General features: G+C 42.8%; 1 protein-coding gene across 11 annotated transcripts in view; it reads right to left on the minus strand.

Annotated features, from left to right (window-relative positions):
* Window positions 5,841-15,587, minus strand: part of LOC8066757 — a 39,841-nt gene continuing 30,094 nt past the window's right edge. For 10 of the 11 annotated variants that reach the window (XR_002447621.1, XR_002447622.1, XR_002447620.1 and 7 more), the window contains 3 exons: window positions 13,396-13,431; window positions 12,621-12,695; window positions 5,841-6,280 (listed from right to left, as the gene is read on the minus strand). Coding sequence is in view for 7 of the 11 variants with exons in the window: in XM_021447710.1 (XP_021303385.1) it covers window positions 6,212-6,280; window positions 12,621-12,695; window positions 13,396-13,431 (180 nt within the window). In the remaining 4 variants the exon portion in view is untranslated. Of the gene's footprint in view, window positions 6,281-12,620; window positions 12,696-13,395; window positions 13,432-15,587 lie in introns of those variants that run through there. The other variant, XR_002447623.1, reaches the window with a different exon arrangement.

A 15,587-nucleotide genomic window follows, 5' to 3' on the forward strand; every position in this document is an offset into this window, starting at 1 on the left:
TGAATACTTTCACAAGACATATATTTCACTTACTGAAAGTCGTCTTATGAATTTATCCAACTCAGATCAATCCAAACTTGATTACTATGCATTTAATCCATTCAAACATCTCATAGCAAGCAACATTGCATATATACCCAATTCAATAAACTTATATGCACCCAAATAAATTAGGTCAACAAAGATATACCTTGGTTAGCTCATGATCATCCATATAGCAAGCTTTTACATAAATATTTGCAAGCCATAAAATAATCTAATAAATCACCACAACTTGGATAAAACAATTGTATGTTGTAGCACATTTGGACTTCACTAACTTGTCATGGCATTAGGATAGGATATGCACTAAGCTTCAATACTTGACTCAATCATATGATGAACAACATGAGACCAATGGAATCAAGCCTCCAATGCTGACGGTACCTACAAACAATCATCCACTTTTTGATGGTACCCAAACTTATTTGGGTCCTCTCAAGTTAGGAGCAACATACTTAGGCAATGCCTTAGTATGAGTAGCGGGATGTTTTGCAATAGCAACGATAGAGGTACCATTATCATCCTTTCAAAGCACATTAGCATTATCAATTGAAATAGGCTTAGAAGTCTTACCTAGGGGACATGAATGAGCCATGTGTCCCCTTTTCCGGCATAAGTAGCACCTTCTCTTTGATTGAGCCTTATCTACCTTACTCACATATTGCTTCTCATTGCCTTGCCTCTCATGAGTTTCTTGAGCCTTCTTCTCAAAACACTTGATGTGGGTGAGGTCTTTTGATGATCTTGATTTTCTACCTCCCCTTCTTGTCTTCTTCATCATCCCCATGTCACCACCATCTTCATGGTAGATCTTGACTTGAGCTTGGGGTGTCTTTTCAAGCTCAACTTGTGGCTTTGGTTGAGACTTCACTTGATGCTTAACGAATTGCTTGGTTGGGCACATTGAGGTGAGATGACCACAAGTGCGACACTTGAAGCATTTAACATGCTTGAGTCTCTCTTCTTCTTTCATCTTCTAGAGCTTCTAAAAATTTGGGCAACCATTTGCATGGTGTCTCGCTTCATGGCACCGATAGCATATGGTATGAGAAAGCTTCTTTTGATGGAGCTTCTTTATCTTCTTTTCTTGCTTTCTCTCACCCTTTGTTATCTTCTTCTTGAAGCCAAGGCCACACTTGTCACCATAGTTTCTTTGAGTCTTTATTATATGCTCAAAGGTGACTTTTGAGTTGTAGCGCCTCTCTAACTTGTTGCTCAAATTCTTCACTTCATTTTTGAGCTCATTATTCTCCTTCAAAAGGTTAGTCTCACAAGACATAGAAGTAGAACAAGCATTATGAAAAACATGACATAGATAATAAATCATCACAGGAGGTGGATACATACTTCTCTCCTACATCACAAGGGTTAGTAAAAAAATATATGATTGATCATTTGACCCGAATGATGAGCTCTCACTAGTTTTAATTTCTTTATTGGAAAGCTTCTTAGTGAGAAAAGCAAGATCTTTTACCAAGTTTTTATGAGCAACACAAAGTTTCGCATGAGCCAATATATGCTCATGTGAACTAGTAGTAACATAGAGTAGATGTTTTTGTTGTTCACATGTGGTCTTTAGAAATGAGTTTTCATTTTCCAGTTTACTTATTTTTGCTAACTCATTTCTTAAAGCTTTTGGGAGTCTACATACAAGCTCAAAATTTGCATCATCACAATCAATAATTACACCACTAATCGATACCTTAGGTCACCATGTGACATGAAGCAATGTGGTGATGTAGTGGATTAGCTTGTAGAAGCATCACTCTCATAACCATCATCTTCACCATCAAGTGTGCATGGAGTAGCATCATTGGTTGCATCACTTGTGACATCATCATCGTCCTTGTCAAGTGATCTCATGGAATGATCATCATCACCATCACTTGACCATGAGGTGGAGCAATCCTCCACAACCACCATATTGTGGTCATGCTCAACATCCTCATGTGCATCCACCTTTGGCACATTATCTTCTTTGGAGATCGCCTCATATTTGTCAATGAGAAATACCCAAATCTCATGGGTGGACTTCATGTCCATGATCTTACCAAATATGCTATCATCCATAGATTGATAGAAAATGTTAGTAGCTTGGCAATCGAGATGTAGGAATTTCTTTTGCGCTTAAGTTGCAACCTTTTTATCAATTGCGGAAGAAAAGCCCACATATACGATCCACCATATTTGAGGAGAAATAAACTTCAAATTTCATACCATTCAATTTCTTCACTGTGCCAAGTGTGTGCCATCAAAAAAGTGTGGACACTCAACATCTAGCCCATAAGTCACCATCCTCTCGTGTCGGAGAAGACCACAAATGAGAGACCTCGGCTATAACACCACTTGAATGGTTGAGATGGCGGACTACAGGGGGTGAATAGACCTTTCTAAAAAACTTATTACGCCGGCTAACCGAAATAAATGCGGAATTAAAACTATCGGTCTAGCCAAGACTACACCCCTCTATCTAAGTTCCCTAGCACCTTGTAAAGATCATAAACAAGCAAACAAGGTGCTACCTTAGCAATAGCTCACCTAATCAATTCTAGAAGCAAGGTCACACAAACCTATGCCACTAGTCTTTGTAAAACAGGGAGCTCCTACACAACTAGTAACCGAAAGCACAAAGCTCCTAAGCTCACTAGCAATGATCAATAACAAGGCAACCAATGCGAAATTAGAGAGCGCAAATTACTTAGCTACATAAACTAAGCAATGTGACTAACAAGGTTACACAAACCAAATTAGTCACGCAAGGGGAACTACTTCTAGCTACACAAGCTAAGTAATTTCTAGAGCAACTACACAAGCACAACTATATGAAAGTAAATACAAGCTTGTGTTAGGGACTTGCAAACCAACGGAAAGAATAATATTGACATGATGATTTTCTCCCAAGGTTCACTTGGTTGCCACCAAGCTACGTCCCCGTTGAAACAGGCTCCAAGGTTGCCACCGATCCTCTTGCTAGTGGTGACCCGCAAGTCACACTCTCCCACTTGGAGTGCTTACCACAAGCTCTAGCACTTGATCCAGCCGGACCACTTGTCGCCCTTCACATCTCGCTCTACTAGAGTTGCTCTTCGCGATCCCTATGGGGACAGCATAGTACCCCTCACAAATCCTCCTCCAGAGCACCACGCAATCTTCGCGCGTGCTTCAAATGGAGTCATAATCCACCAAACCGTCTATGTGATGGTAATCACCAAGAGTAACAAGAAATCCCCAATCACAAAGATTTCCTAGTGCCACCAAATGCAAATCCCAAATGCACACACTACACTCTCACTCCCTCACTCGAAATAGCAGTAAGCATGACAGGGAGAGGAAGGGGAAATGGTGGATCTTCAACCTCTCATCCACACCCACAAAGGGCTCTCAATCTCTCTAAGAAATTTCAGCTCAAATCCATGGGAGAGAGTAAGAGTAGAGGAGGAGGAGAAAGAGTGTTATGTTCTTTCCAGCCAAGAAGCAAGAGGAAGGGGAGTCCCCTTGGTTTAGCCAAACCGAGCGGCCACCCACTCACACGGCCACTCACCAATGGCAGGAGCAACAGCAACAACGCACCCACGCGCGGCTTCTGACCGTTGGAGAAAAGTGGATCTGAGTTGTATGAGAATTTCTCATACATAAACGACAATTGCTTTTGAGGGTTTGGTTGCATGCGCAGCACATAGGACGGTGCGGAACAGACAGAGACTAGCCATATAAGAATTTCTCGTTCACAAGAGAGAATTGTCGAGAAGGGTCTTCGGTCTAGACAAAATAGATATCAGAATTTCTCATACAAAAATGAGAATTGCCAGGATGGTGTCTCTGTCTAGGAAATAGATATCATACAGAAATGAGAAATGCCTGGATGGTGTCTCTGTCCATGAAATAGATATCAGAATTTCTCATACAGAAATAAGAAATGCCAGGATGATCAATTTGAGCACCTCTTCAAGTATCTAATTTCACCAAAATATTCCAAAATAAATTGGACACTTAAGTTAGCTTCTCACTGATATTTTTCCATAACTTTCTCATGCATCTCACCACGTCACTAAGCTCTAGGTATATGCAAGTGAGACTCACACTTAGAGGCACTAGATAACCATTGCAATTAAAGATTTCCCCTCTTTATAGTACGGTTATCTATCCTAAATTGGGTCAAGCACTTCTCTACTCAACTTAGACCGGTGAAATTAAATGCCCTATAGGTTATACCTTTGCCTTGCGCTTTCCATTCCATCTCCTCCAATGTTGATGCAACAAATCCACCAACCAATCACCAAATGATATGATCCACTTCATATCATCACATGACCGTATTGGTTCATCGACCTTGACCCCACTTGCTCTTCACCGTTGCTTCGGTGCATCGACGCCAAGTCTTGCTCAAACTTCACTGTCACATGCGGTCCCTCGCTTCAAAGCCTCCGACTTGCCCTCTGTCTTTATATTTTGTTTTGTGTGTGTTTTTGTTTGAGTTTTTTTTTAAAAAAAAAATTGACTTGTTTGTTTTTTTGAGGTTTTTTGCTAGCTGTACTCTCTCTCTCTCTCTCTCTTTTGTGTGTGTTTGTGGTGTTTTTGTATTTTATTGGCTTTATTTTGGGGTTTTTTGTGTTTTTGTTTGAGTTTTTTTGTTTTTTTTTAAATTGACTTGTTTGTTTTTTTAGAGGTTTTTTGCTAGCTGTACTCTCTCTCTCTCTCTCTCTGTGTGTGTGTGTGTTTGTGGTGTTTTTGTATTTTATTGGCTTTATTTTGGGGTTTTTTGTGGGTCTTTCTTTAGGCTGTGCATGTTGTGTGTGTGTGTTTCTTTGTTTTTGTGTGTGCGTGTTTTTGTTTGTGTCTGATTTTGTGGGCCTTTTCTTTTTAGTTTTTTTCTTACTATCTCAGTTGTTTGTGGGTGTGTGTCTCTGCTTGTTGGTTTGTGTGTGTGGGGGGGTATTTTTGTGATTTTGTATTTGTAGTTGATTAGATTTCATCTAAGCCTGCGGTAGAGGGGTATAACTTCACCGGAGAAGACGGCCGACGGCTACGAACTACGTAGCCGAGGTCCGGCCAGTCAGGGGTTTGACACCCTTGACATCAATGGAGATATCATCTTTGTTTTCTAGCAACAGCATTGCAAGTTCAAGAGAAAAGTGCGATGACCTCTTCTACAAGCACAAACTGACCTTGACTGAATCTCTGTGTGGCTTCTAGTTTGTTCTGACTCACTTGGATAACATGTAGCTGCTGATCACATCAAACCCCAGTGAGGTTTGTGAAGCCTGGTGGGTGATCTAAACATGAAAAGATCAGCACATGATTCTGCCTTTGTTCATTTTGGCCAATGCTCACTGTTTATTACAAATTTGTGCAGAATCCTTCAGGGCGATTATGGTTGTCTCTGTGGTTGGTATGGTAGCAGTGGTTGGCTCTATTTTGATTGGATAGCTGTGCAGTAGTCTGTTTTTCTGCTACCCTGTACTTGCTAGATGATTATGGGGTTTTGGATCTTTGTGCTAACGCTAACGGGTTTTGGATATTTTGTTGATTTGTATGTGCTATTGAAATCTGACAGATAAAAGGTTAGCAAATCTGTCAGTTTTTTTTTTTGCTGATGTGTCAGTTTTTGATTTGCCAAAAATTTGACAGATTTTTGTTGTGAAAATCTGTTGACAGATATTTAGATAGTCCCATACTATATTTGGAAGAGGAAGGGGCTAGTCAACAGAAGACAAGAAAAATACCATACTATTGGATTTTCAATGGGAAAAGAAAGCTGAACTCTTGACATCCAAACGGAATCGACATCCGAGCCAAAATGAAGCACTAAATTTGGAGTTGCAGCTAATTTCATCATGAAATTCTACAATTGGTAGCCAAACTGGATGCTCTTTCCAGGGAACACGTCCTTCCAATCAGACATGCTTTTATTGGTCGATATAATACACTTATGTTATATTTAGGCATTCGTCAGTGGCAAGTGGCCACAGCCAAACATGCACACGAAATACATATCTTGCGCCCCGACAGCGAGCTGTATGTATCAGGGAATCCTGCGATCAGGACACCACAAAGCATTCGATGAATCAATTGGGAACAACACCGTGTGGGGCCTTCAGATACATTTTGTTCAGCTACTGCATGCATGCATCGGCCCTCGTTACATTACATCATATTAAGACAGACCTCTTCAGAGCACTATGGCTGGCAAGGCCGGCTCAACAACTGGTGGCACAGCATCCACCTTGTAACGTAGGATCTGTCAATAGGCAAAATTAGAAGAATCAATTACTTTGATAACCCCATTATGCAGTTGAAAGAGGAAACCAATATTTTGCCTATGGGTTCAATTCTGTGTGTACATTAAGGAAATGATTCAGTTCATTGGTCAATTTAGGTACAAGTTCAATTGGTTCTAACTGGGATGCTAATTTAACTAGTTAAGGCCGTGGATTTTCCAGTGGGGCATCAGAGCAGTGGATAAAAATTTCGTCAAGGGTATGTATGGCAAGATCGCAAGGAAGCGAAAGCTGACCATTGCCTTGTGGCATGGAGTACAGTTTGCCTGCCAATACAACTTCAAGGCCTTGGTATCTCTCGTCTCAAGAATATGATGTGGGATAAGAATGAGATGTGTATGGCTGCAAGAAAAGGAGCCTCATTGCCCGTGTGCAACTTTGCCTATACAACCACCAGCAGAGGTCAAGGCCTTTTTCTCAATCACCCTCAAAACAGAAATAGGTGATGGCTCACGAACTTTATTTTGGACTGACTGTTGGATTTCATGGGCAGTGCATTGTCGATTTGGCTCCTTGCTTATTTGCTATAATTCCAAAGAAAATAATTCAAAGACATACTGTGCAAGAAGGCTCACAAACCACATTTGGGTTTCAGATTTACAGGGACCACTTTCAGTGGGAGTTTTAATTGATTGCTGACATCTTTGGGATCTTTTATTTGATTTTGCACTGCAAGCTGATGTCAAAGGTAAACACATCTAACAATTCTTTTCGGGTGGGCAAGAACAAAGTGGTGGAAACTAGAAGGGGAGGCATCAAAGGTCTTCAATGAAAGAGTGGTTGAAGAGGGCCCTTGGAAGGACGAAGGGGATGCAAACAACATGTGGAAAAAGATGGCAACATGCATTCGGAAGGTTGCGGTAGAGGTAGTTGGAGTGACTAAAGAAAGTGGATGCCTCTTGAAGGACGTTTGGTGGTAGAATGAAGATGTGCGAAAGCCTATCAAGGAAAAGAAGGAATGCTACAAGCGCTTGTACCAGGACCGGTGTGCAGACAACATAGAGAAGTACAAGGTGGCAAAGAAGACTACAAAACGAGCGGTGGGAGAGGCAAAGGGGCGGGCTTACGAGGGTCTTTACCAATGTCTAAATACGAAGGACATCTATAGGATGGCTAGGGCTCGTGATAGAAAGACGAGGGATGTAATGTCTATCAAAATGGAGGCGGGACGTTACAAAATGGTATCAGAGACGACTCTCGCGGTTTCACGGGCGCGTGTGTCGCAGTTTTGCAGGCATCGTGTGCATGGCTGGTGTGGACCCGGAGTGGTCACACAACATGGCACATGCGCTGGCACTGGACACATGGATGTGGCCAAGAGGACGTTCCTCGTCAGACGTAGATGGCAAGAGTATTTTGATAAGCTTTTCAGTGGGGAGAATGAGAACTCCACCGGTCGGTTGGACAACTCGGTGGATGACACCAATACGTGCTTTGTGCATAGGTTCCAAGTGCAGGAGGTTCGGGAAGCTTTGAAAAGGATGAAAGTGGGTAAAGCGTTGGTCCCTAATGGTATTCCAATCAAGGTGTGGAGGTGTCTCGGGGATTAGCTATAGTATGGCTAACGAGGATGTTCAACAACATGTATCGATCGAACAAGATGCCTACGGAGTGGAGAAGCATATTGGTGCCAATCTACAAGAACAAGGGAGACATCCAATGTTGCACTAATTATAGGGGTATTAAGTTGATGAGCCACACAATGAAGCTATGGGAGAGAGTTATCGAGCATCGACTGAGAGGAATGACACGGGTGTCTACTAACCAATTCGGTTTCATGCATGGAAGGTCAACCATACAAACAATTTTCTTAATAAGACAAGTTATGGAGTGGTTAAGGGAACAGAAGGACCTACACATGGTTTTCATGGACATGGAGAAGGCTTATGATATGGGAACTGGACAAACATAAAGTCCCAACAAAGTATGTTACCCTTATCAGATAAGATACCAAGGAATGTTACGAGGTGGGCATTGGACAAACATAAAGTCCCAACAAAGTATGTTACCCTTATCAAGGACATGTACAACAATGCAGTGACTAGTGTCTGAACAAATGATAGTAACACAGATTACTTCACGATTAAAATAGGACTTCATCAAGGGTCAGCCTTGAGCTCGTATCTCTTTGCCTTAGTAATGGACGAAGTGACAAGGGACATTCAAGGGAATAACTCTTGGTGTATGCTTTTTGCAAATGATGTAGTGCTAGTTGATGAAAGCCAAGCAGGAGTAAATAGGAAACTAGAGTTGTGGCGGCAAGCCCTTGAGTCCAAAGGTTTTAGAGTAAGTCGAACTAAAACAGAATACATGAGATGCGACTTTGGCAACGCTACACGAGGAGGGAAAGGTGAGTTTGGAATGCTACAGAAGGATGGAGATATTGATGTAAACATTTGCCATACGATCAAAGTCGGGTGGATGAAGTGGCGCCAAGCATCTAGCATTCTTTGTGACATGAGGGTATCACAAAATCTTAAAGGCAAGTTTTATAGAATGGCAATTAGACCCGCTATGTTGTATGGAGCAGAATGTTGGACTACAAAAAGACGATACATCCAACAACTGAGTGTTGCGAAAATGCATATGTTGCGTTGGATTTGTGGTCACACAAGGATAGATCGAGTTCCGAACGATGATATACGCGACCGTCTAGGGGTAGCACCAATCGAAGAAAGCTTGCTCAACATAGGTTGAGGTGATTTGGCCATGTCCAAAGGAGACCATCTAAGGCACCAGTACATTGTGGAGTCCTAAGTTGAGATATCAATGTCAGAAAAGGTAGAGGAAGACCGAAGATGACATGGGAAGATGCAATAGAAAGAGATTTAAAGGGTTGGAGTATACCTAGAGATCTTTGTTTAGATATGAGTGCTTGGAAAGCAGCTATTGACGTACCTAAACCGTGACTAGGGGCTCATGTTGGGTTTCAACTCTAGCTTACCCCAACTTGCTCAGGACTAAAAGGCTTTGTTGTTGTTGTTGTTGTTGCTGGTGGCAGAAGAGAGGTCTGATTCGGTTCCCATGGGGAGGGGAGGAAGAGGGCGGCGCCCAGGGGGAGGGGGGGGGCTGAAGGGAGAGATCGCGAGATTAGATCGGGATCGGGACCTGAACTCGTGATACCATGTAGAAGATTAGAATTTGGGGCAATTGGCCACACCTCAATGGGAGGGGGCGCCTTCTATTATATAGGGCCGGCTGGCCTTGCTTTACAAGGCAAGGGTAATTCCCTTGATTTACATCTGCTAACTATAGCGACTAATCCCTGATTTATAGCTGCTAACTATAGCAACTGATCCCTGATTTACAGCTGCTATCCCTGATTTACATCTGCTAATTATAGCTATGATATGCCGCACCATATGGTAAGGAGCTGCGGCATATTCTATTGCCTAACACTGTACAATTGGATATTGAGCTGTGTCATAGGAGGGGATAGGTAATTCAAACAGTCCTTCGTTGTGTTCCTTGTTGATGATGCACTGAAGGAGGTCTGCAGCCAAAACGAAGAGAAGGGGAGAAAGAGGATCCCCCTGTCTCACCCCACGCCTGCATGGAAAGTGCTTTCCAGGCACTCCATTAAGAATGATGAAGTTCCTGTGGCAAGAATTCTTTGGATCCAGTTACACCAAATTTCATCAAATCCGAGATGTTCCATCGTCTTAATGATCACATTATGCTCAATAGTATCAAAAGCTTTCGTGAAGTCTAGCTTGAGAATAATGATTTCTTTCTTGGATTGCTGGCATTGATGAATATACTCCTAGGTCCATGCTAAGCAGTCCTGAATTGTCCTGCTCTTGATGAAGCCATACTGGTTGGTATGAATGAGAGATGTGATCTTGCCTTGGAGCCTGTTAGCTAGCAGTTTTGTGATAATTTTGAGGACACAGTTTAAAAGTGAAATGGGCCTAAAGTCATTCACAGTGGTAGGGTTGTTTGTCTTGGGAATCAGAGTGATGAAGGAGTTGTTTATAGATTGCAGGTCTATGGTTCCATTGAAAAAATCAAAGCAAAGGTTGTAGAAATCTATTTTAATTGTTTCCCAGCAGCTTTTGATGAAGTACCCATTAAACCCGTCTGGGCCTCGTGCTTTATCTGTTGCCATTTGCTTGATGACATTATCAATCTCCTCAATTGCAAAGGGTCTAGATAGTTGCCATAAATTATTGTTTGACTGAACCAGCTGATTCATATTGTATAGCATGTCAGGTCTAGTGGTACATCCCATTCTGCGTTTGTATTCTTCAAGTAGCAAAGCAGCCTTTTCACTGTGTTCGCAAATAGATCTTCCATCTTCAGTTTCTAGAGAAGTGATAGTGTTTATCCTATATCTTTCAGTTGCAGCAGCATGAAAAAATTTTGTGCTCTCATCTCCAAATTTAGTCCATCTGATGGTATATCTCTTTTTCCAGAATTCTTTTTGATGCTCAAGGAGCTTGAGGATGTGGTTCTTCAGGATCTTCCTAAAGTTGAACTCCTGAGGAAAGAGGGGCCTTTGTTCTTCTAGTGTATCTAGGATCTCCAGTGTAGAGTTGCAGTTCTTTATCAGGCATCTGAGATTAGAAAGCCCTTTGCTCCAATTTTTTAGGGCAGCCCTTAAAAGTTTAAATTTGGCAGTAATTTTAGTGGCACTGTTAGTTGCTGAAACATTGGAATTCCAAACGGAGTTTACTAGATCAAAGAAACCAGGGTGCTCTACCCAGAAATTTTCAAATCTGAAGACTTGAGCTTTTGGAATAGAGGTCCCAATTTGAATCTTGCAGGGAATGTGATCGGAGGTGGGTCTAGCCATTGGAAGGAGCAAAGTGTTAGGGAAATCACTGGTCCAGTTTGATATTATGAACACCCAGTCTATTTGCTCAAGGAGTGGAGCACTTTGCATATTGCTCCAGGTGAAATTTCTTCCTTTGAGAGGGATCTCAAGTAGGCCCAGATTGCTTATGATTTCATCAAAGATTATCATGTCGTTCATATTAGCACCATCTCTATTTCTGTCAGATATAGATCTGTAGAAGTTGAAATCCCCAGCAAACATCCAATTCTCATCTGTTCCCCAGGAATTGTTGTTCAACACGGAGCCAAGCAACCCGAGCAGTGACAACATCGTGTTCATGGATGATGTCGAGGACATCGGTGCAGATGATGTTGAAGATCCAGGAGATGACCACGCAGTCCATGCGGTACCAAGCCAGGTCCGACGGGGCGGGAATCGTCGCTGAGGACATGGTCCTTCAGGGAGTACCAGCCTAGAGCAAGGAGAAGGTAGTCGTGCCACTTGGAGTAGTGGGGGACTTGAGGTCGAGGACGATTGGAACCTGACACTTGATGTTCTGGACGGCGCAGGCCTGGCTGTGCAAGTACGCAATAGCAGCGGCCTCGGTGGAGACGGAGCGCTCGTCGTCGTCGATGGCGTCATCGTCCGGGATGGCCTCGCAACGGAGCCGCTCGTGGATGGCGGTCGGTTGCGCTACCAGGGCGTCGGCCTGCGCACGCTCGTGGGACAAGGCGTCGGCGGCGGCGGCGGCGCAGACGCGCTCCTAGGCAGCGACAACAGACTTGAGGAGGTCCGCCTCCTTTCGAAGCTAGTCCACGCGGGTCACGACGGCCTCGTCCTTGAGTCGGTGGGTGGCTGTGTTGGCGTTGTCGCACAGCTGGGCCGCGGTGGTGGCGGCAGACGAGCCGGCTGAGGCTGCCAATGACACGGGTGACGAGGACGCGCAGGGCGGATGCAGAGTGCCGCGCAAGCAGAAGCCGAGGAGTCGATGTCTAGGCGACTGATACCATGAAAGGCAGAATTGCCTGTTGTATTGATAATGATAGTGCAAAGAGATTACAGATAAATAGCTTGCCCACATAGGGTGGCGGATAGCAAAGTAATTAGGAGATTAACTAGCACAACAGCCTAGGAGATAATTAGAAGTAACTAGCACAATAACTCAGGGGACAATAGCACAATAATCTAACACATTCTGTCTTCTTTTTAATCGGTGCGATTGTAACTATTAAGTGTGGCGTTTGGGGTGTGTGTTGTAACTGGGTTCTTGTCCCATTTTCCTCTAAATATACTGAAGTGCAGATCTCTTGCGTTTTCTAGAAAGAAGAAACAGTAGGCAACCAACTACCATGGGAATAGAAATTAGAAAATGCTTCGACATCATGAAAGGTAGTTATTAACCTATAAGATTTGCAACACATTGAGGAAAATCCAAACAGCTTAATCTGTGAATACATTGTAAAAGAGACCTTGAACATGACATCAACTGTAATGATATGTGCCAGACATCATTTATGAATTACCTTTTTGAAGAATGAAGAATATGAGTTGTCCCATACAAGTTTGTATGATCCCGATGAAACAGTGCAAAAATTACCCTATGTATGGCAAACCAATGCATAAGAATCATTAGAAGGACAGAGGGGAAGTTATTAAAATAATACAATTTGTGGGCTAAGGGTTCAGATGTGAGATGAGTCAAACTATAATCTTGAGTACTCCCTTCGTCCCAAAAACAGTGTCGATATAGGATTCTTCAGGGTCAACACTTGTATTTTCAAATAAGTTTATTATAAAAATATGTTCAGCGATTCATCTAATGATACTAATTATGCACTACAAATATTAATATATTTTTATATATTTTGCCAAAGTTGAAAATGTTTGACTTCTCAGGAGGAGAGAGTGACACTCTATGAGACGGAGAGAGTAGAGATTTTAATTTAGAGAAAGTTAAAACCACACAATTTGTTCGAAGTTACTAGCAACTAGTGTAGGTATCAAGAATGAGAACATAGGCTAACCTCGTTGTATCCATCTTGACTATTGTCTACTGGAGAACATAGGTTAGTTTTATACTACCTCCGGTCATCTTTATTTAACATTTCTAACAATGATTCTGACTTGCACATAGATTTATTTTCTTGTATGAAACATGAACTAAAACTGACAGCGAGAGCATGTCTGCGAACATGTCACTCAATGTGAAGCCTTAATTCCAAAACCATTTTTGTACTTGACACAATGGAAATTCGTTTATCTGAACCAAGAAAAGCACAAGCATAAAAGAAAACTTACTTGGTCGGCTTCATACCGTCGGTGTGGAAGAATTAACTGCAATACATACAGTTCTATCAGATGACAATTAATACAATATGAGCAAATGAAATATTTATTGAGAAGCAACAATCAAGGACAATACACTTCCATAAAACCAGAGGTACAAAGGCAAGAAGGTAAAGAAAATGTTGTTACTCCAATTGAAGGCAACTGTCAGAACATTTTGTGTGTAAAAAACAAAGTTCTTCTTGAGCCTAGCCATGGCTTCTCTCGCTCCCAACCCTCCTCCTCCCGGCACCCTTCCATCCACCAGCCCCACGCCGGAACTAGCCCATGGTCCGTCGGCCACCACTGCAGACGTGAGCCCTATCCTTCTCCCCTCGGAAGTGCCGGCTTCCTCCCCCTCCTTGTCCCCCCTCGTCGAGCCTCTACCTCTCTCTGGGCGGTCCAAGGCGGCTAGGTGGAGCGACGCCAGCCCGTCGTCTTCCGCCGGTGCCTCTTCCACCGCCCCGTCGTTTCGTGACGTCCTGTTAGCACGCAGCTAGGTATTCGATCTTGCAGACCCAACACTGAAAATATTCGACACCAGAATTCTTGTGCCAAAACACAAGTGGTCAGGATATGTTGGATATTCTCCTCCTTCTGATCGCAGAAAGGACAGTGATTCGGCTGTGGAAGTCCTCTCCTAGCAAGTCTGTCAGCCGTCAGCTCCTATTCCTTATAGCAAACCAAATGAAGAGTTTAAATTTTGTTGGAGCCCAAGATTTCCAAACTTGCCGCTAAGGCTCAAAAGTAATTGATCCATTAAAGAAGGCTCGATATGCAGACTTGGAGGAAAAATGTCCAGACGTTTCAAACCTTCAAAGGTTTAGATCTGCATCCTGGGTTAGCACTCTCATGGAGTAAATCCCATAAATGAAAATACTCAAACAAACCGATCAAAGTCTCTGATGTCTGTGGTCAGTCAAGTCATGATCTTGCAAGGCATCTGCAACTGTACAAGCACGAGCATTCTGTGGTACCTCGGCCACCACACTCGGTGTGATATCTTGGAGCAAACAGCCCATAAGCCATTGATCTGACCAGAAAAGTGTCCTACTCCCATCTCCGACCCGAGTCTCCATCGCAGTAGTGAACATAGCCATGGCATTTGGGTGCACCTGTATGTCTAGGCCGGCCCAAGCTTTGTTGGGGCCTGCCTTTTTGAGCCACAGCCATCAGATTTGGACAGCCCAACCCATGAACTCCAACTTAAGAATACCAAGGCCACCATAATCAAGGGGTCGCTGTACCTTTTCCCAAGCAACCAGGCAAGACCCACCATTTACTTGTTTCTGTCCCTTCGATGTGAATGCTCTTTGTAATTTATCAATAGATCGAATGAACCACTTGGGAACCTTCATAGCGATGAGCACATAGATGGGAATAGCAGATAACACAAAACGTACACAAGTAACTCGACTAGCCATATTCATTAGGGAAGCCTGCCATGCCGGGAGTTTATCTCCAATTCTTTCTATCCACAACAACAAATCAGCCTTCCTGAATTGCTTGTTTGAGACCGATAACCCCAAATATGTGCATGGAAAGACGGCAGGCGCACAGGGTAAAGTTGAACCAGGGCCTTTTTTTTTTGAGCGAGAATACAGCAGGGGAAGCCCCCACTGTAAGAATTTTTTATTAAATAAAAAGAGGAAGAAAGAACAATCCTGTACAACTAAACAACAGACACCAAAACCAAAAGAAGCAACAGGTCTAAGGAAGACAGGAGAGAAAGAAACTAAGCTACGGAGTCTATACAAAGAGAGAAAGCCGGTCGTTTAACTCAGTGTTTGTGAGCTTGTGAACCAGTGTTTGATCTAGCTAATGAGTTAAAAGAGTTTAACTCAACATGGGCAAGATAATCAATGAAACACATATTTCTGCTTCACAGAAGTTACACAAGTACAAATGTAAGTTTTTACTGGAATCTCCAAATGCTTGCTGCGGTTACTCTCCGTGTGAGCAACTTTTGACAAGTTAATCCAACGGTACATATAGGGAGGGTGCCAAATCCATACTTTTCTGGTATTTAGCTGGGACTTGAGGAATTTCACATCTCCTCGCCCCTGTGTCCAACGTTAGTTTGTTGGTTGAGGTTGTTTGGTGTTTGTAGTCTTTGGCTAGTTTCCTTTTCTTTTTGTGTGCTATGTGTATGTGTGGTGGGGTTG

Source organism: Sorghum bicolor, chromosome 9, assembly GCF_000003195.3.
Source record: "Sorghum bicolor cultivar BTx623 chromosome 9, Sorghum_bicolor_NCBIv3, whole genome shotgun sequence".
Classification (NCBI taxonomy): Eukaryota; Viridiplantae; Streptophyta; class Magnoliopsida; order Poales; family Poaceae; genus Sorghum; species Sorghum bicolor.